The sequence below is a fragment of the Sceloporus occidentalis genome, unplaced genomic scaffold (genome assembly GCF_023333645.1).
Source record: "Sceloporus occidentalis isolate IW3139 unplaced genomic scaffold, rSceOcc1.0.p SCAF_40, whole genome shotgun sequence".
In the NCBI taxonomy this organism is placed as follows: domain Eukaryota; kingdom Metazoa; phylum Chordata; class Lepidosauria; order Squamata; family Phrynosomatidae; genus Sceloporus; species Sceloporus occidentalis.
In genome coordinates, this window is record NW_028317020.1 from 6,848,499 (window position 1) to 6,870,506 (window position 22,008).

Consider the following 22,008-nt stretch of genomic DNA (forward strand, 5'->3'; position numbering starts at 1 on the left):
ACTTCCCGCAGAATGTCACGTGTGACAGCTTTAAAGTGGCAGCTTGGGCTTCGCCTAGGGATCCGTTCAGGGGCCCGGGGCATTTGAATGAAGGGACCCGTGACGTCAGTGAATGTAATGCCCCCTGGCTGTTCTTCCACTTCTTATGCTGTATTTCCTCTTTATCTGCCCCCGTCCTACCTGTCACGTGATCACTGTTTACTTTCTGCACCCCCATAAACAGCATGTGTCATGTCTGCCTGTCTCCCCTCAGACCGCAGCCAGACTCCGAATGTGTGGAGGATTAGTGCGCAGCCCACCATGAGAACCAACAAAGTATACAAGCTGGTCATCCACAAGAAAGGCTTCGGGGGCAGCGGTGAGGGCAGAGTGGATACAATGATCCGTAGTGTTAATGATCGGTTCTGGGACACGGCTGGGATAATCACAGTGTAGCCCAATGAAATGTTCTTGCTGATTTCTTCACATATAGTTATTGGCACCAGAAATTCACTTACATGGAGAGTGCAGCGTTGTGATCCTTCATGGGTTAACATTTTAAGGTCACAGGGCATCTTTGGGGTAACAGTTCCATTAGACAGTGTAAGTGGTTTCAAATACAGCCTTTTTTTAGTGTTATTTAGCAAACAGAGCAGTGGCGGCGTACAAAATATGTGGGTGCAAAATTTTGAAAAAGGGGTTGTGTTTGCATCGCAAGATCCATTCATCAGCAATAGAGCATTGGTTGCCATGGTGATAAGGTCATTTCTTTTTAATTCAGAATCACTTATAATACATGATAATCAAAATATTCAACATACCCACCTACTAGGTATGGCAACCTGACTTAGAATTAGTTACATTCATTGCCCCTATTCTGTAAATTTGTATATAAGAAAAATAATGCTTTAGAGGTAGAGGGGCGTAAAGTATACATTATTTCCTTTACATTGTCCAGAATTTTACAGCAGTGCCTGTCAAATTATGTTGTTTTTTTGGTGTTTTTTTTTAGCATTTGCCTCTTTTTTTAAAAATCCATATTTACCATTAGATGTTTTTGGTGGCCCTTTCTAGTATCACTCTTGAATTATTAATAGGCAACATTAAGGACTTCGATTAATTGCCCTATAAAAAAACATGCAGTGGAGATGTTTCAAATCTTTCACTTTTTGTCTCAGAAATGGGTAGAATAAAAGTACTTACTTTAATCCTTACCTGAAGAACGTTTTTGTGTTTTGTATAAGCTATATAATGTGAAGTTTCTCTCCCTGGTTCTTCGGGGTAATTTCAGTGTGTTTAAGTTTCTCATTGGTGTTTTCTTTTTATTTCAGATGATGAACTGGTCATAAATCCCAAGGTTTTCCCACACATTAAGCTTGGGGACATTGTGGAGATTGCTCATCCCAATGATGAATACAGGTGAGAAGACTAGAAAAAGAGGACTAGCTATGTCCTGATCTGACACGTTAGAAGACTAAGAACCATTAGACTTTGCGTTACCATGAGCATTTTCTAACATCGGCCTCTTAGCCCACTCTGGAACTTTTATATCATTGTTAAATAGACTAACTAGTATTGTGTTGGTGACAAGAATGTGGGGTCCTGCCAATAGATTATGAAAGGCCAACCCTAGTGAGCTTTCAGGATGGAGTTGTCCCTGCTGAATGCATAGTCAGTGATGTGAGGTTTAAGAAACATCTCACATTGGTGTATAAACCCTTTGTGATAGCCTATACATTGTCACTTTGACTTGTTGTCTATAAATTGAAGTTGTTCTGACGGTTTTCTCCCCAGTCCACTTCTTCTGCAGGTGAAATCTCTGAAAGAAGATTTGCAGAAAGGTACACTGTTTTCCATACTGGTTTCCTTACTACATTTCTTTTTTTCCTTTGTTCAGTCAATGTTCACTCAAGCCCTCTCTTTACAGAGACAGTCAGCATTGACCAGACCGTGGCTCAGGTTTTCCGTCTTCGCCCGTACCAGGATGTGTATGTTAATGTAGCAGACCCAAAGGTGGGTTAATAGATGGGTTTATTCCTTTAACCATTAGTTAAGATGACCTCAGAAATTTTATGTCACCAAATTAAATATGCATTGTACAGGGAGTTGTTGTCCAGTGCTACTGATTGCATTCTGATAATAGGGATCGGTGTAGAATAATAGTAATAAAGTAGGGTAATGGTAAATAATGTGGGAGTACAAGACATAACTACTCACCATTTGCCTGTCTTTCCAGGATGTAACTCTTGACCTTGTGGAGCTGACCTTTAAGGACCAATATATAGGACGTGGGGATATGTGGAGACTTAAGAAGAGTTTGGTAAATTCTCACTCAGGAAGGCTTAACATTCACAGTGAAACATTTTTCTAAATCCTTTTTTAAATCAATTATTTAACTGATAGAACTGATTAAAGCTGGTTAAAAACTAGCAGTAAAAGTATAAAACAAAATTTGCAACTGTTTCAAAGAAGAAGTTTAAGGCTGTGCTCTTCTGGGCTGTGACATTTCACTTGGTGATTGAGAGTTATGAGAGTTGTACTTCAAAGTGAAGGGTTGATGTAATCTACACTGATATTTGATGCAGGTAGTTTTTTGACGAACGCATATCATCTATTGATATCACAATGTGTCATGATAACTGTCAAATCTAATGGAAATAAACTCTGGATATTAAGATTTGTACCCCCAAAATTTAATTATAAGCCCTTACAATGCCTGTATGCCACCCTTATTCTCATAGCAGAATTTGAGGTTATAAAAGTAGGTTCTCTACCAGTATTTTTTCTTATCTTAATAATAGTTTGTGTTTTCCCCAGTTTTTAACAGTGCCACTGAAATAAAATTTTAATATCACACTACTGTTCTAATAAAATAGAAAAAAAAGGATATAGCCATATTAGCCCAACAGAAGATGGTGCCTTTAGTCGAAGTATGTGCTTTATTGGGCCAGCGTAGAAAAACAATGGCCCCGGTTATCGCAAATCCTCATCTGGCTCCATGCTACCTATGGATTATGATTTGGTGTTAATCCCCTCTTTCTAAACCTCATTGTTGCTTAGTATGCAATTTCATGTGAGGAAGAGATAGCTGAGGTCCTGAAAGCTTATCTGTGTACTGCCCCAAACAGCTTCACAATATATAAATGTTCTTAAAATACTTAATAAGTACTTTGTTAAAAAGAAGAATAATTAAATTTATGAGGAATGTACCGCTACCTCCAACGCTCAATGATTCCTGATAGTTTTGGTAGCTTAAAGTAGCCAATCGCTGGCAAGGGTTTGCTTCCATTGAAATGAGTGAGGGTGCCAAATGCACATGGAAATGGAGTACCTTGTGCATGGGCACCTCTGAGCAAAGTTCATTCCCTGCAAAGCAAGGATGTGGGGAGATGAGACATAAAACATAAAAAATCCCATCAAATTGTATTCAGAGAATTCTAATGAATCTCTGTATGCAACTGAATGTAAAAAACATTAATTATTATACATGATGATGGAGAGCACCGTTAACAGTGTCTGGTGCTGTTGATGTTGTGCATGATTTTATTAGATCAAGTGGATATGGGAGCAAAGAATCCTAGAGCTGCACAGGGGTGAAACTGATATGTTTGATGCTTCCTTTTCCCCGGTCTAATCAATGGCTGATTACTCTTCTTCACAGGTCAGCTCTTGTGCTTACATCACTCAGAAAGTGGAGTTTGCTGGAATCCGGTACGTTTCTACTTTGTGTCTTTTATTCCTTACAATAGTATTATCCAATTGGGGACTCTTTTAATCTTGAGAGTGGTTCTTGGACTTCCAACATAGATTGTGGAATGGTTTCTTAAACAAAATGAAGCCTTGGATCCCGGTATCACTGAGTAAGATCAGTATCCTAGACAGTGAAAGAGGAAATTGACTTGGTTTCTGACTTGCAGAGCACAAGCAGGAGAGCTATGGGTAAAGAGCGAGAAAGTAACCTGTGGATACATCAGCGAGGACACAAGGGTTTGTGTAGCACCTTCTTCTCATTATCCTGTTGAATAAGTCATGCAGTCTACTGATTCACTCATATCTTCTATCGTTGGTGCAGGTAGTTTTTCGCTCCACCTCGGCCATGGTGTATATATTCATACAGATGAGCTGTGAGATGTGGGACTTTGATATCTATGGTAAAGTTATACCATAGCTCTAAAGGTTCTGGCCATAGGCTTACTTATATCCCAAGGGCCCGTGAGTGATTTGTTTTTGCTTACTGCTCAATCTCCCCTGGACTGTAGGTGACCTGTATTTTGAAAAGGCTGTGAACGGGTTCCTGGCTGATCTCTTTAACAAATGGAAGGTAAATATTGCCGTGCAAGTTTCTTGTCATTACATCAGGTCATGTCAGCAGTGGTTATTATGAACACCATGTTTTTCTGACCTAGGAGAAGAACTGCAGTCATGAGGTTACAGTCGTGCTCTTCTCCAGAACACTGTATGATGCAAAGTCTATTGGTATGTACAGTGCTCTACAGGGACATTCCTAGTATATTTATTTGCTGTTATATAAATACATTTTTTGTGTGTACATGAAGCCAGTGATATAAATGCCCCTGCGCAATATTTTTCTATAACCTATCAGTTATTGGCTATGCCCTCCTTTATGGTGTTTTACTTGAGGTGTGCTTGGCCCTGTTGTCTAATATGTTGTGATTTGAGGATAAACGGCTGTCACCTGAATCATATATTCTACCAGTGGTTCTTAAAATCTCCTCCTCGTGTGTGTTATTTTGGGGTGTTATTTTGGAGAAGTATGACCCACTGGCTATTTATTGTATCTCTTTTTGTCATGCCTGCCTCTTCCCATGTGCCTTTATCTCATCTATTTCTTTTGCTTCATGTGTTCCAGATGAATTCCCTGAAGCCCATCGCAATGCCTCCGTCTTGCAGGATCACAAGGGCAGATTCTATGAAGATTTCTACAAGTATAAATGCTGATAATGAAACCATTTCCCTCATCTTTTTTTTTTTTAGTTTTCCGTTGTCCCTTTGTCAGAATAGTTGTTGTTCCACTTCTTCTTCCACACAGAGGAATGATCAGCACTTTAAATGACCAGCCGTGACTCTTGCAGCACCAGAAATAAATAATGTACTTGTCTAGGGGTATCTCTGTACCTGTTGTGTGATCAAATAGACAGTTTGTTGGCACAATACAGGGTTACAGAGAGTATTACTTGGTGTCATGTCTGCTTTTTAACATAATGCAGGCAAGTTCTCCTTCTGAGTTACAGCTCAGTCTGACCTCTGGTTTATTTTATTATTTAGACTCTGTCTTCCACCAGAAGCCTTGTTCTTTCTATCAATTCTAGATAGACAGCTCTCTGTTTATTCTGGCCAGGGTGGTTGTGCAGAATGAAAGACGTGAAGAATGGACATCTTTGTTAGTTACTGTTAAGAACCTCTTCATTCAGTACCCTGTGCTGGTTCGCCTGGAATCTACAGGTAACAGGGGCACACATGCCTACCTCCATCCAGGCACTAGATATGCATATATAGTAGATAATATCAAATTTCCTTCTCGTAGATTGTATCAACTGAAGGACTTTTTTTTAAGCGGCCCTAGTCTAGAATCCATTGTAAATCATGCATTTTCACCTTGGGTAACACCAATCAAAGTTTAGACGAGTTGTTGAATCAAACGCCTTATCTGTAAACCTCTACCCAATTCGTAAAATCAAACCATAACATACTATTTTAATTAGTAGAGTTTTATTAGACCAGTTATTTTTAACACACACAACTTATTGTGATATTAGCCATACAATACGCAATCTGAGTTGCTTATTTATTGCATGGAAATTAATTACCAAAGCATTGCACATCGATAGAGGTTAGGATGTCCTCTCAACATATTCTCGACATTGTCTGCTTGCAGAAGGATTTCCACGAGGGCATAACTCTACCTCTGACCAAGGAAACTATCTGGAGGCCATTAATCTGTCATTTAATGGTGAGTAGCCATATGGTGCTGTGTGTAACTTGGCAAACAGAATACTTCTTATTTCTACTTTAATGGTAGATCCCTTCTTATGTCTCCTGACCTAATCTCTCTTTTGTTTCTGACCCATCCACAGTGTTTGACAAGCATTATATAAATCGCAACTTTGATCGCACTGGACAGATGTCTGTGGTGATCACTCCAGGAGTTGGGGTATTCCAAGTGGATCGTTCACTCATGATCCTCACCAAGCAACGCATGATTGACAACGGTAAAAAGGAGAGGGAGTCGGGTACAGCAAGTGGAAAAGAGGAAGTGTTAAGTGCTTGTGAATGTAGAAAGGGCGTATTGACAGTATTTTATTGGTCATCTGTGACTCAGGTTGCTTTAACTAATTGATAGACGTAGGGTACAAATAAACTAATTTGTGTATGAGAGATATTGAGTAGCATCAAATACACCATATGGCTATTGATTTTCACTGACCTATTACTGTTCTGCTTCCAGGGATTGGTGTGGACCTGGTGTGCATGGGGGAGCAGCCTCTGCATGCTGTCCCCCTCTTTAAGGTGGGTGTCATCGCCATTCTGGTTGTGCAGATACTTTGTTCCAGATCTAGAGATGGCGTTTTGAGCTCATGGTGGTTCTACCTCTTCTAATTCTCCTGTCTGTTTTTCAGCTGCATAATCGCTGCAATTCAGGTGACTCACGGCTGGGAGATGATTATAACATTCCTCACTGGATCAATCATAGGTGATTTGTGGACAGGGAGAGATTTCAATTTCCATGGACATTTCTCAATTAGGACTGCCTTGACATCCTTCTGCTTTCCTTCTAGCTTCTACACATCACAAAGTCAGCCTCTGAACAATAGCTTCACTCCACGTATTAAACTGGCAGCTCGAAAGGTATAATAGGAAAAATGGATATAGACCATAAGTAACATTTCTCAAAGGGGCAAGCAGATTGTAGAATATGGGTTCACTTTTTTGTTTATATGTGTTTTGAATATATGCCTCTTTGTTCTTAAATAATGTATTTGATATCTTTCATGTTTTAGGTGGTCAATGAGAAGGGCAGGCTTGGAAGAGATTCTTGTAAGTGCACACCAAGCTTCACCAGCCTCATACACATAGTATCTGTACTTAACATGTGTAGATCTGTCAAAATGTCTAAAAAATTATAAAAACTTGTCTTACCACCCTAGTATGGACAAGTGGGTTATATCCTCGACTATTTGTGAAGTCGGGACAAAAGAAAGAATCTGCTACCCCATCTTTGACAACATAAATCCTCAAATTGTTTGTCCTGTCATGGAGGCGGCTTTGGATCACATGGTCCAACTGTAGTTCTTGCATTAAAGCTTCCAAGTTTCAGCTTGTAGATTCTGTTTGCAAGCTATAGATTTAGACTTTTAAAATGTGCATGTGGTATCAGGGCCATCCTCAGATGTTTTCCGGCCCAGTATTAATTTAGTCCCCCACTGTGTCACAGTCTGTCACGTTACCCCCCCAGGTCCCCCCATGTTAAAAATGCATGGCTACCCTGACCCCATATTATAAGTCTTGACCTCTGAAACAGTATTCACAGTACAGATGTGAGAAGAGTGTTGGACTATGGGGACCTCATATAACCTCCCTGTACGGTATACTTGTGAACGGCTTTATTGTCCTCTTGTTTTGCAGCATTAGGAAGCCCCAAAGAGACAGAAAATGCATTGCCAATACAAGTGGACTACGATGCTTACGACTCTCAGGTCTTTCGTCTTCCTGGCCCTTCTAGAGCGCAACGCAGCACAAACTTCCGGTGAGCAGGAGCGAGCAGCCGAAAGCGTTAAATATAACATAATGCTTGTTTTCTAACTCTAACACTGAAAGAGTATGAAAGAGTAGCTGCATGCAGTAGAAGCACCGGAAAAATAAAAGAAATTTTGGAGACTAGGTGGGGTTTCTGTTAACACAGCTGCATGGATTTATTTAGTGTGCGACACTTCTTATATACTCTATAGACTTTAGTGCATGGACGCACTTTTATCTCCTTAAAAAAGAAAAAAAACCTCAGCAGTTGTCAGTGGCCTGTCAAATGAAGGAAGTTGGTGTTCCGATCTTGTTCTTGTGGTCTGATTATAATTCAGAATTCACACACAACAGCTGAGGCTCCTAAGATTGAATTGTTCTGGCGCAGCTGCCTGTTAGGCCCTATGGGAAAATCCATCATTCATGCAGACTTAGTGATAGAAGAAGCTTGACTTTTAAATACAGTTTCTAAATATATTTGGTTTTTCTACCCTGCAACAGAATAGATGAGATGTGTCTACTAGTGATGATAGCTAGGGGATACAACAGCCGTGTCTTTTTGCTTAGCATGTTGTCATATGGTAACTGTGGCAATGTTTGTTGCCTGTGTTAAGCCTTGGGCTGTAGTGGCCTGGGGTCGTATTCATTCTGGTGTACATGTATCTAAGTATTGTACATCAGCTTGTTTCATTCATGTGCGTGCTAATTGGTTTTACCCTGATAAGGAGCAGTCGACCATCAGTTTGGAAAAAAGTTATTTTGATTAATTTCTCAGCATCTCTGTGGTATGATATAACATGTAACCTTCACATCTGTCCCCTTTGCTGACATTTGCACCCAAGCTTGGTTTACAGGCCCCCGTGCTGATGCTAGTTAAAATGAACTGTGAGCCTGGCAAGCAGATGGTTTCATTTGGGAGAGTGTGAACTAAACCAATGACGTCAGGAGGCAGCTAGAATACTGTATCAGCTTTTGGATTTAGTGGTACAGTAGGGGGTGTCTTTCATATACATTTTAGGGCACATAGGAACACATGTAGTCCCCCGTTTTCCTGATGTAAAGACGCAAACATTAATCAGTCCTTGGTCTCGTCTGATTCAGTATAGCCATATGCAAGTTTAAATTCCTTATATGCATTAACCCCTACCAATTCTACTGGGGGCTGTTCAGCTTATCTACCACAGTCGCAGTAAAGTTAATTTCTGTTGATGGGATGTTTGTTATATGAGGCTACTTAACTCTCTTTCTGTATAATTAGAGTGAAAGCCACACTGAACAGTAAACAAAGTACCTCTCTTAGCAGAATGTTACATGCCGAATGTGTATGAAATCTAAGTCAATTTCCTCTAACTCTTTCACTGTCTAGGATACTGATCTTACTCAGTGATACCGGGATCCAAGGCTTCATTTTGTTTAAGGAACCATTCCACAATCTATGTTGGAAGTTCAAGAACCACTCTCAACCTGCGTTACCCTTTCCCACATTTCTAAAATGTATACTGTTGTCCTGTCTCCTTTAGGTCTGTGCGAGAGACTCAGACGCGGAAGAGTTCGTACTCCTACGATACCTCCTGCAGCCCCTCTCAGCAAAACCGCCCTTTCCCACCAGAGGAAGGTCGAAGCCAGACTTCAGATGAAAGCTCCCTGGGCAAAATCTCCAACATCCTGCTCATACCAAGACCACATCTCCATCAGTATGAAGCCAGCAGCTCTCTGGGTTATACCAGCAATAGAGGTAAATGATCAGTGTCCATTCTATGCACTGCAAGGATTTTTGTCTTTGTCATGGAGAGATGTAGAAAAGTTTGTTCACTGAGAATTCCACCCCCACTATCTATAGATTTTCTGGAGCGAATGATGGAATCCCAACAAAGAGATTCAAGTGCCCCTGGCAGATTCCATGTGGGCAGTGCTGAGTCCATGTTGCATATCCGTCCAGGGGAATACCACCCTCAGAGAGCACTTATCAACCCTTTTGCCCCCTCTCGAATGCCCATGAAGCTCACTTCAAACCGCAGAAGGTGGATGCACACATTCCCTGTTGGTAGGTCATTGCTTTTTTGCTTTGGTTGCAGCTACATCTTAACTACATACAAATACAATTTCCAATTTCTTTTTTTTATGCTCGCCCAGGTCCCTCTGGTGAAGCCATACAAATACACCATCAGACGCGGCAAAACATGGCGGAGCTGCAGGGAAGTAGGCACAGAGAGGCAGTTCATTCTTCAGCGGAACTTCTAGAGCTGGCTTACCATGAAGCAACTGGAAAGTGAGAAACTGGGGGGTTTATGAGACAGCAGTGTGCCGTCTGGAGCTTTAAATAACGTGACCATAGCTAAGTATCACTAAAACACTGTGACCTGAACGATGTGTAACATGCATGGAGCATAAATATGAACTTTACATGTATACTAATACAGTAATCATAGGCAAGATATTTATTAAACTATAGTAGCAGACGCTTTCTAGAGCTAATAGGAGATTACTTATAATTTAGCTACATCATATGGTTCACTCATAGACATGAGTGGGGAACAAAGTACTTTGGGAGGGTATATATGTTTTTCATAGTGGGTCAAACTTTCAGCTACATTTGTAAAAGTGTTTATAAATCAAAACAATAATCCAATGAGAAGTGATGTAGTATTGGTGAATTTAGTGGTGTAAGATTATAGAACAACTAACCTATATAACCTGTCTAAAGATATACTAGCTAAAAGTCAAAAATTGTATTACTGATATCCTGGCAGGAATAGCTTTAGTCTATATGACATTTGGTAAACGTGTACACAAGGGATCATGGGAACTGGTTAAAAACCAATAAAAATGATTACATTAAATTGGTGTCAGATTTTGTGACCACAAAATCCCCTTACAAATGCGAATCGCCACAGTGGTACATATCTAGCAGGAGAAAACAAGACACTTAGTACCTTAAGCATATGCAGGACTCGATGTGTATTGTGCTAACAATGTGCTTCCGCGTTAACAGAAATATGGAATTGGATTCTTGGAAAACTGTAACTGTTCAACTTATAAAGGTCATGTTAGTATATGTGCTTTCTCTACAGACACAGTCCTCGCACACCTGGAGACACCGGTTCTTGTGGGAGCACTGAGGAATTTTCTGCCAGCACACCCATCAATGGTCAGAAGGGGCACGGTACAGGTAACCACAACAATTTGGGCAAAGATATCACAAAATACCAAGAGATATAGCAATGTTTGTATAGCGGCCAGACGTGCGACACTTCCTTTTTTTGTGTTGCAGGATCTAACCACAAAGAGAGAGATAACAACCTGCAATGCTGTCCCGAACCCAGTGAGTCTGAGTTAGCAGACAGTAAAACAGTGGCCCTCTGCCTGTGTTCATTGCCCTCAAATGGGAACAGGTGGATGAGTTACTGGATTAAATACTTAGTATCAATATAAATTGACCTGTGCACATGTCAGGACATTCTGAATAGTGGAAACTTTTGAAGTGGGCCACCTGTACAGCATGCAGTTAGCGGTAGAGTCCACCTTGTAAATACTTGGGTGGGAGCTTTTTGATGCAAAGTCAGCTCTAGTGGAGGCTCGTGGTGGGTTTGTGGAGTGCAGTCTTAATAACCACCCCCTCCCCATACACATGCGCACAAAGCCCTTTCCTGCCACTGCCTGACTTCGGTGGTGCAAAACCTTGGACCAAGGAGGAGACATTCTTCTGTAGGGCTGGAGCTGCTGCTTCTGCTAAAGGTTGTTTATTCATGGCAGCTTTTAATGCATACTAAAGTACTTACAAAGTAGTAATATGCATTATTTGTTCTGGAGAATGCCTGAGACATTAGAATGTCCCTTTTAAAGTCAATCAGGTTTAACCTTTTTCAGATACCCATGTCCCTTGATCCTGAAAACAGTAAAGAAAAAAAAATTACACGCACATAAACCTTAAAACAAGAAAAGCTATGTGGAAGGGTAGGAGGGGTAGGAAATAACAAAATTAAGATGGGGAGGGGCAAAAAAAGGACTATGCTGCCGTAATATTTGCAAGTAAGAACTCTGTATTCAGAAAATCAACTTTGCTCACCTACAAAGCAAAATTGTCCTATGTAAAGGCTACTCATTCATCAAATGTTTTTCAAAGACTATGAGTGCATGTAATTAGAAATAGATTTGGATGAACATTCAGTTTGCATTTTCCAAGCATGCTATAAGTGGGTGGATGGGGTTTGCTCCGTTACCTATTCTTAAAAACGTTTGAAGTGTGTCCTGTTCCTCCGCCGTGTGAATGCCTGTATGTGTGCCCCGTCTGCCACCTTGTGACACCTTGGAGTGTGCTCCACATATTATGAGCACTTGGGAGTGTGTCCTCTCCCCATCTCGCAAATGCCTTTGTCTACCCTCTGCTTTAAAGTTAACAAATATAGGTGTGTACGGTGTGTATGTGCATGCTATCTTAAAAGAACTTTGTCATAGGAAGATTGTTGCTAGTAGTTACATTTGACCCATGTATTAATGTATTAACCCCTCTGGTTACCCTAGCTTTGATGTGTTTACCCTCAGATACCCTGTGGTCTTGTCCTTATGTGTTTCACATTGCATGTATGCCTGCATATCTAAGTCGTTTGTAAAATATGAGTTAATTTGGTTACCTGTCAATCTGTGATGTTGATCAAAAGTGATGTAATTCCCAAAGCATGATGGGACATGATGCTTCTAAGCATGGCAATTAATCTGCTCTCTCTCTTTTTCTCCTTTTCTCCCTCTTTCACCCAATGTATCTCTCTTGCGCTTTTCCTATCCATCATGATCATGTTGTCACCTCTACATCTTTCTCTACATGATTTCTCGCTTACCTGTGTCACTAACCACTGTTTCTATTTCTTTATCTTTACCACTTACTTCTGTCTTCTGCTTCATATTTGTGTTACTGTTACAATATCTGGCTCCTCGTACCCCTTTTCTCTCTTATACTCACCCCTACATAATAATTATCACATTTTACTCCACCATTGCTTTTCCCGTTTCGTCTGCCTTTGTTTCATTTGCATTCCCTTTTCACGTCTGTTCTTGACACGCACTCCCTCCAAAACCCCTACTGTGGGCAGTTTTGATGCTGTCTACTCCCCCTGTAGTGCCTGGTTTCTGCTGCACGGTTGGGGTGGACTGGAAGTCTCTTACCACCCCTGCCTGCCTGCCACTCACAACAGACTACTTCCCAGATAGACTGAGCCTACAGAATGACTACACCGAAGGGTGCTACGATCTGCTGCCAGAGGCTGATTTAGACAGGTGCGAAATTTACGGTTAAGCGTGGGGAAAGTTAAGATCGGGGTTTGAAGGACAATGGGGTTTCTAATCCTTTTGAAAGCAAATATACAACGGATATGAGCAGATGATACATTTCCCAGTTATGTTTATGATGGAAGTGGGGAGGTCTGCTAAAGACACAGAGATTGTAGGTTCCGTAAAATGTGTTTACATTTTAAGAATAGAGGACAGTGTTGTTGGAGGCAGAAAGAGCAAGTCACCTTGTTGCTCTGACTGTTCAGAGGTTATATCTTGTGCGAAGAACGCAAATTATTAAGATATCATTCTAGAACCTTTACTAATCGCCTGCAGAGTATTTCTAGTTATGCTCAACCCTTTGAACATGATGCATTGCGTCCTTCTCCAGTGCCCAGGAATAAGTGTCACAAGAAAGGACAAGTGTCTGCATAAGTCTTGTAGTACACGAGGGAGTCTTCTGCTGTCAATGTCGCATTCATTCTTAGAGGTCTCTCATTGCACAGGCGCGAAGAGGGTGGTACACCGATGACTGCCCAACAGGTTTTTGAAGAGTTTATTTGCCAACGTCTCATGCAAGGTTACCAGATCATTGTTCAGCCAAAACACCAAAAGTCAAGCACGGCTGCCCCGCCACCCCTCAGCAGCAGCCCTCTCTACAGAAGAGGTAGTGCCTCTCTGGCTCTTCTCTGTTCATGGTTTAGAGTGTATACAGGATGCCTCTGAACAGATTTTATTCTATGCTTTTTTTTATTGTCAGGGTTGGTTTCACGTAACCGCCATGAAGAGGAAAACCAGTACTGGCTGAGCATGGGGAGAACGTTCCACAAAGTAACCTGCAAGGACAAGATCATTACAGTTACCAGATACCTGCCAAAGTATAACGCAAACCACTGGTCACTGAAAAGAATAGGCATTTCTGTGAGGGAGGGATGTTTGGAGATGTGGGAAATAGGAATGATACTGGAGAAAGATTTGTCTTGCTGTAGTTTGTAGAATTGTGTGGTAGAGCATGATTGGCCAGTAAGTATGGTTTCTTTGCGTGAAGAGCTGGGTAGGCTTGTGAATACTTAATTGTATAAAGTAGCTAAATTATAGATTGTGTGGATTTTATATTCACTATCTGCTTCGTTGTTTTACGAGGTATCCATATGAATCTGCCCAGATTAGCTACACATACAACCTGTGCCCTTCACACTCTGCCTGTGACTTTGTGTCCAGCTGGGTGGAATATTCCCATGAACGTCTGGAGGATTACAAGTGGAATTACCTGGATCAGTACATTTGCTCTGCTGGCTCAGAAGATTTCAGGTGGGAATAATGCGGTGACATGTGTGGGCTCCCAGAAAGATATTAAATATTATGCCAGTCCTTACTGTAGTATTGGCGCTCAAAGGGCATATTATCCTCATTCACTTTTGCTTCTGTAGTCTCATTGAGTCCCTGAAGTTCTGGCGAACACGGTTCCTCCTTCTCCCGTCCTGTGTGGGGCCGACCAAGCGCATCACTGAGGGGGAACAAAGATGTGACCTGTATGGAGACAGACCACGCTCTGAGCAAGAAGAGGGGCAACTTTTAGATGGCTTTCTTCGATTTGTGGAGGGATTAAACCGTATCCGTCGGCGTCACAGATCTGACCGTATGATCAGGGTACAGATTCTTGGTCACTATTAGACCTACTATTAAAAAAGAATCTTGTAATGCTCTTATTACATGGTTGCTCCATTCTCTAGAAAGGGGCAGGTATGAAGGGAATGCAGCTTCCGTCTCACCCACCAGAGCCTGCCGGGCCCCCTATTGGAAAGAAAGGAACCTCTGCGCTCTCAGCTTTGTTAGAAATGGAGGCCAATCAGAAGTAAGAGGTTAACTTTCTTACAGCAACCCCTTCACCCTTCCTATTGGTAGTGCTTGATGCAAATGGGGCCCTTTATTAATGTATTTTCAGGAGTCTGGGAGAGCAGCAAGCTCTTGTTCATACTGGGAAGGTGTCTTCTCAGGCACTAGACCCTGTTGTCACACCTACCTATGTGGATAGTCCTCGTAAGGTAAGGGATTGCTGGCTGTGTCTAATTTGAATCCTGCAAGCTTTGGAAACGGTCTTTGCCTCTCTTCAATCTTGTGTCTGCACTGTCGCTTCCCTCAGGATTCTGCCTTCTTTATGGAGTCTATCCGTAGCCCCCGCACAGCACCCACCTTCAATCCGCAGGTAGGAATCTGCAGAAGCACTTGCTGGAATATTTAGGCAAAGTGCAAAAGACTGTGTCCCTAGCTCACTTATGTTACTTTCTTGAAGCTATTATTTTGTCTTCCCATGTTCTGCCCATGTAGACAGATTAGATAGAATATATTTCAAAATGTGCGCATAACTCTCCTTCTGTTTCTTGCTTTGTTGGATCTGCCTTCGTCCGTCCAAAATAATCTCATGTTACGTGTCATGTCGTTTCCCATTATCAATGCATCATTTTGTCCTGCACGCTTCTGAATTTTTAATAGGAAATTTGCTTTCAGTAAAAAAAATTCCATTACAATTTAGGTAACAAAAAACCCCCAATATAATCTCCTGTGTATGGTAGTGATAAAAAAGTAAGCGATAATGTATTTTGGTACGGATGCAAGATGCTCAGACAGCCAGTCACTTTGGTAATTGTGGTGTAGAGAGACGAGGCGTATCGTTGGTGAGAGAGAGAGTCCGTTAATGGATTTTGCAATCGTACACAGGATTTGCATCTTTTGTGGTTTAGAGGTTTCAAGTTAAATGTACCGACCCCAGAATTTCTGGTGACATTTCAGTAGACATAGACTTAAACTAGTGGGTCATTTCTCCATGAGCGTATAGCTGACCGTTATAGGACTATGGAATAGCATTAAGAGTAATGGAACTACTGAAAGTGAAAATGTCTTTAATAACTCATCAAGCTCAAGAATGTGTAATGCTACCGATTTGTTTAAATAGCTTAGCGGTTTTGAGGACAGCTTTACTTATATTATCTTTGTTTACCATTGGTAACATTTGTATCTAATGCAGGTTGAATATGTGACCAAAGTATTGCCGACATAGTTTATTATCAGGTCAAAACTGCAGAACAATTTCACATACTGTTGTAATGTGTTTACTTATTTTGGCAATTTCCAATATGGGCACTGGTTTCGCAAACCAAGGACCACTATTCTTCCTCCCATTAGCCCTTATTTCTTCTGCATCTCATTAGCTTTTAACTTCATCTGTAAAATACAAAAGCAAAAGTCATCATAAACAGATTATTTGAAATTATTGTATATGCATAGTTATAAATGTGTATACAATATTTGCAATATACTCGTAGTGTTTGCATATATAGTGCATGCACAAGCTATATATGTGCTAGTTGTGTGTGTGTGCGCATAAAAGTTGCGTTTCTGCAGTATTTTACTTCTGTCTCTTTAACCCATGCTATCTTTAGATCTCTATTGACCAAGGGGTTTTCCTCTTTTCTGATGGAAACAATGTTCTTTCAAACACAACCACACCTGAGAGGTCACAAAGCCAAGTGGGAAATACAGGAGAGCAGTCGTCTTTCTCCGGGGAGCCCAGGTACAAGAAAAACTAGACGGTCTTTGTCTGTCCATAATATGTTGGGCTTATATAAATATATAGAATATCTTTTTTTATTATCTGCTATCTTTCAGTGTGTCACAGATGTCTGGTGGACCAAGCACTCTGCCTTCCAATGCCACCATGAGTGACATTCTAGAGGCTATGAAACACCCAACGTAAGCAATTTAGGAACTAGTAATGACAAAATGCTAACACGCTGGGTGGGAATACTCCTACAACATGGTTGAGATGTACAATCTAGGTGACATAAGTGACTGTAGTCTGTGAGAGCATTGGGCAAAGTGCGGCTATTTGTTAGAGAGATTAACTCTTCGATCACTTGGGTAAGGAAGCATGTTCCTCCATGTTTTTGCAGGGTGCAGCGTCCTTGATGTGAAAGCTTTAGAAACTTTTGTGTAGTGGGAGTGGGGTAGCCGCTGTGGGTTGGTGCTTCCTCCAGTCCCATTGTGCAGCTATTACCTGAATGCAGTAGACATCCACAGTATAAGATCATTGATTATGGAGGGCGTTGTGTGATGTCGTTGCTCTGTGTGCAGTACAGGTATTCCACTACTGTCAGAACAAAAGGGTCTCCCTCCGTGCTGCTTTATCAGTGCTGAGGTTGTTCATTGGCTGGTTAACAATATTACCTGGGTGCAGAGTCAAGGGATGGCTATGGACATCATGCAGGTAAGAGGTTTTCCTGAAACATTGGCCATAAACATTATGCATTTGACGTTATCTTACACCTGTATCTTCTATGTGCATTACAGAAGATGCTGGAAGAGCAGTATATCACACATGCTTCAGGGGAAACACTCAGGACCTTCATCTATGGTTTTTACTTATACAAGATCCCACCTGAGAGGGAACCAGAACGAGGTGAGAGTAGAGTGGATTGTGTCAGGAAGCATAATTGGGAAATAGTTGCCTGATTATTGTATATTTGTGTAGATTATAAATAATATGCATACCAATGCTTTATTTTCCTCCAACAGCAACAAGTCTGACACAACCGAGCCCGTGGCACTCCTTTGCCATGGAGGATTTCACAGCTTTTCAGAGGAAGTGGTTTGAGGTGGCACTAGTTGAAGAGGAGCTCCTACATTCAGAGATCCCACCATTTCTCCTGCCTTGGTTGCCCAGCCGCCCAGCCTCTTATGCAAGTAGGCACAGCTCCTTCAGCCGCAGCTTCGGAGGAAGGAGCCAAGCCGCAGCTCTGCTAGGTAGCTGCCCAGCAATGGGCAGGAGAGCTGATGGAGAGCCGGTTCCAAGAGAATGATCTCCCATGGACCTCCGATCCCTTTTTTATGTCATCATTTTAACATGGATACGTTTATAGATATCATATATCCCTCCACCCAGGATAGACTAATTATATCTAGTAGTAGCTATCATAAGCACTGACCATTTATAAACTCACACAATTCCCTTTCTTTAAAACCTTATTTACCAAAATGATTATGCTTGAAAAATAAGTGACTAGCGTCACTTAGCTACAGGAGGGTTATAGGTTGTGATATTGCTGTATATATAGTGATTTAGAGTGCTGCTTTAAATCTGAGTCTCACAGGAATATAGTTATTAATGGTCATGCTTCATCAAGGTGATTCTTTACATGGCACCTATTTTTTCGCTATAACTACCCATATACCTAGCCGCCTAAAATCAATGACATCACTGTGTCCATGTGACATCATTATTTCTTCTCTTGGCTTTCACATGTTGCAGTGTGTCTCCAACAGCTCTCCCCCTGCTGGTTATCATGTAACTTGCATGCAAAAACTCCCAAACAGAGCCTTTTTAACATGCTCTGTCTCATCCATCCCAGCATCCTCCTTACTGGGTCTTCTAATGTGCATGAGAAACTAGTGGATGTCTCTTTTCTGTTACCCCATATCGGTGTTCCTGATTACAATACCTAGGGTCTCACATGGGTTTTACCTAAAATGATGTGGAATCCATTACATCCTCAGATTTTTGCATGCATATAGCGAGTGGGTGGTAATGGTGCTTCATACAACATTTTGTAATTCCAAAGATCTCCCTTCCTCTGGATGTCTATCATACGGTTGAGTGATAATCACCTTCTCTGTGTCTGACATGTTGTTTTTATTTCTGCCTCATGTGTCTGCATTCTTGATAGCTGCCACTGTTCCAGAGCAAAGAACAGTCACCCTAGATGTGGATGTTAATAATCGTACAGACCGGCTAGAATGGTGCAGTTCCTACTATCATGGAAATTTCTCCCTGACTGCTGCCTTCGAGATTAAGCTGCATTGGATGGCGGTAACTGCTGCTGTGCTGTTTGAAATGGTAGGACCTTCTTGTTACATTATTCATTAAGCCTATCCGATTTTTGTCTATTTTTCAGATTTGATATTTGTCCTCTTTTTTCATCTGCAGGTTCAAGGCTGGCACAGGAAGGCCACTTCTTGCGGTTTTCTACTCGTCCCAGTATTGGAGGGCCCATTCGCTCTGCCTAGCTACCTATATGGAGATCCCCTACGTGCACAGCTCTTCATTCCCCTCAACATCAGCTGCCTGTTGAAAGCCGATAGTGACCATCTATTTGAGGGTATAATTCACATTTCCCTCAATTTCCTATTTTAAAATATAAATTTTTAACAACAGGGCACAACTGTGATGACTGATGGAGGCAAGTCAGTATATGGGTCCAAGAAAAGGTAGACGGATTGGGCATTATGTGATGTTGTTTAATTACCCCCTCCCCCCTTGTTTCAGGATTTGAGCCAGAGAGTTATTTGGAGCGAATGCATTTGTTACAGGAAGTGATTGCATACAGGTAATATTGTTAATGAAGTTCCATTCATCCTATATCACCCACCCTCCCACCACTTACAATATGAATGTACTTTTCCCCTTCTAGGTTTGGTTTCATTCAAGATAAATATACAGCATCTGCGTTCAATTTCCCATCAGAGAATAAACCACAGTATATACATGTAACAGGTGAATTAAAAAACATCTAATTAATTTAGTGTCCCCCCCAATGTCCATACTACATGCCCTTTCTAACATGCTCTAACCTGTGTCCCCTCTGTTTTCAGGGGCCGTCTTTTTACAATTACCATATTCCAAGCGTAAATATACCTCAGGGCAGCAGAGGAGGCGAAGAAATTCCACCAGCTCTTCCACGCAAAGCTTATTTGGGGATGAACGTATTGGGTATAACTGGGCATACAACACTATGCTGACCAAGACTTGGCGGTCTAGTGGCACGGGAGATGAACGCTTTGCTGACCGGCTGCTCAAGGATTTTACAGACTTTTGTGCCAATCGTGACAACAGACTGAGCGCTTTCTGGGCTAGCTGTCTGGAAAAGAGGAACATGAGTGAACCCTAGATGCATCCAAGGAGTAACCTTAATCTTTAACACCAGTGAAGTGTATTGTCTACTGACTTATTCCCTCACACAGGTTTTACGGTGGTGCCTTGTGCTTGGACGCTTGCTGCTAGCTCTCGCTTCACACAGGTTACTGATGATTTCGGTTTACCTGACCCCGGACGTGGACCATAAAGACATTGGCACTAATCGCTGAATCTAATTGCTGGTTGGCATAGTGGTTTGCACTCTTGTGTTTTACCGTTAATATATTTGACTTCTCAGATTATGTTCAATGATCAATACATCATTTTTAAAATGAAGTTTAACAAAAAAATAAACTTTAAAATTTGACATTATTTCCTGCTTACAATTATATCCCGATTTCCTTAAGAAGCCGGCATTTATTCCCCTGAGCTTTATTCATAAAACCATGCACTGGAGCATCTCACAGACTTAACTATACATTATGTAGAGGTTACTTGGCCTTTGAGACGCTCGCTGTCTTGGCTCTGTGTACTTTATGCGAGGTGTAATATTTGATCTTGCCTTAATTCATGGCTTCCCAAATAAACAACATTGTCTTAAAAGACCATCAGCTTAAAGGCCACTTGATTGTGGTTCTACATCTCTATGTCACTGCATGTGTCCTAATTTTATGATCTTTTCTGCCGATGGTTTCTTTATTGGACTAAAAGATAGCTGGTTGGAAGTCTTTTCTGTTTTAAAATGACTGTTGGCTGATAGGACTGGTTTGCTGCATGGAGGCAAGTCCTACTCTTTGTTTGCATGCAGAAACAGGTGAGAACAACATGGCAGTTAAGGTGCATTCCAGTCACAGCCTTGCTACCCACAGTTAGTAGAATCTGATGATGTATCTTATCCGCAAGCCTCAGACTATGGTAACCATACAGTCTGGGTATATGTAAAAAAAAAAATACAATACAATGGACCTTGGCCCATTGAAGGGGAACTCCCACTATTTTTTTCTTTCTTAGTGGCATAGCTAATAAATCAGTAGGGTACCTAGTAAAAGTGTGTGTGTTGTGGACAGGTGTTTGGTGAAGCTGGGAAACTTATCTTCAGCATGCAAGAGTGTCCATAGTCTGCGGTAAATCGAGTCTTCACTCCTCTATAGCATCACCTTTTCCAGCCGGACTTTAGACTTAATAGGGCACTACTAGCCTGACGCCCAGATGGGATGTCAGATGCCACCTGCAACATTGTTTTATGTGTGATGTAATCACTGCGCTGTTCTGATTTCCATAGGTGAGTACTCCCATGAAACCTTAGGGTACATGAAAATTATTTCATTATGGGGTCCCAACTAAAGCCTTACGTATTTATCACAAACATAACTCGAAGTTCCCCTGGTAAAGAGCAAACATTCTCTCTATACAAGACTGACCACTTTTTGTCAAGCGTTAGTGGGCACAGCCATGAGGTTCTTAGTCAGCGACCAACAGTATCAGGAGGGGGCACCATAAACACAATACTAGGGCGCTACATAAAGGTAGAAGTCCCAGGACTGCCCCTGCCTTTTGCCATAGTCAGTATGAGGCTATACAGCCGCACGACTGTGTAGAAGCCTAACCACTACAGCTGCCTATCAGATCTTCTGGGTAAGCATTTCAGAAAGATTTAGGCTCAGACTAAATTGTTCTCATAATCAATGCAATAGACTGTAAGCTTGTGCGCAGGGCCTCTCCACCTAATGTATCGGTTTGTGTTAGTCTGTCAGTTCTAGTTTTGCCATACACCTCAAGCATATGTAAAGAAGCGCTGCATAAATTGTTGGCAGCATATCCCACATTTGCTCAATTATAAGATAACCCTGATTATAAGACAACTCACCAAAATTTGAATACTTAGGAAAAAAAGAAAAAGCATGAATATAAAACTACCATATAGGAAAAAAAAAAGTTATTACTAAGCATTACGGTAAATTAAAGATAATGATAATACACTGCTAACCTAATTTACGCTTTAAACTTTCAGCTATGGCTTCCACTTCGCCTAACAGACCAGGCCAGGCCAGGCCAGGCCATATGTTATATGAACAACGTTGTCCTCGTTTTTCAAAATCTCT

General features: G+C 41.3%; 1 protein-coding gene across 1 annotated transcript; it reads left to right on the forward strand.

The window, feature by feature from the left end:
- Positions 1 to 300: 300 nt before the first annotated feature.
- Positions 301 to 19,940, forward strand: LOC149290293 (GATOR1 complex protein DEPDC5-like). Its single transcript, XM_089489476.1, has 42 exons — positions 301 to 358; positions 1,311 to 1,398; positions 1,774 to 1,820; positions 1,907 to 1,992; positions 2,216 to 2,299; positions 3,641 to 3,690; positions 3,897 to 3,966; positions 4,052 to 4,130; positions 4,239 to 4,300; positions 4,386 to 4,455; positions 4,850 to 4,925; positions 5,339 to 5,442; positions 5,876 to 5,950; positions 6,075 to 6,209; positions 6,446 to 6,507; positions 6,618 to 6,691; positions 6,777 to 6,846; positions 6,999 to 7,035; positions 7,624 to 7,744; positions 9,255 to 9,469; positions 9,575 to 9,778; positions 9,868 to 10,003; positions 10,806 to 10,903; positions 11,006 to 11,056; positions 12,822 to 13,005; positions 13,506 to 13,666; positions 13,760 to 13,877; positions 14,143 to 14,310; positions 14,430 to 14,649; positions 14,733 to 14,854; positions 14,945 to 15,044; positions 15,143 to 15,205; positions 16,440 to 16,570; positions 16,666 to 16,749; positions 17,131 to 17,263; positions 17,347 to 17,455; positions 17,572 to 17,799; positions 18,720 to 18,889; positions 18,980 to 19,151; positions 19,319 to 19,379; positions 19,464 to 19,546; positions 19,645 to 19,940. The coding sequence occupies exons 1-42, from the start codon at positions 301 to 303 to the stop codon at positions 19,938 to 19,940; spliced, it is 4,755 nt and encodes a 1,584-aa protein (XP_089345602.1).
- The last annotated feature ends 2,068 nt before the right edge of the window (positions 19,941 to 22,008 follow it).

What these genes read in the sequence shown, in the direction of transcription:
- LOC149290293 (XM_089489476.1), top strand. Translation starts at nt 301, where the DNA reads ATGAGAACCAACAAAGTATACAAGCTGGTCATCCACAAGAAAGGCTTC. An exon ending in GTATGATGCAAAGTCTATTG is followed by an intron (nt 4,456 to 4,849) that starts GTATGTACAGTG and finishes CATGTGTTCCAG; the next exon opens with ATGAATTCCCTGAAGCCCAT. An exon ending in TCTTTCTCCGGGGAGCCCAG is followed by an intron (nt 16,571 to 16,665) that starts GTACAAGAAAAA and finishes GCTATCTTTCAG; the next exon opens with TGTGTCACAGATGTCTGGTG.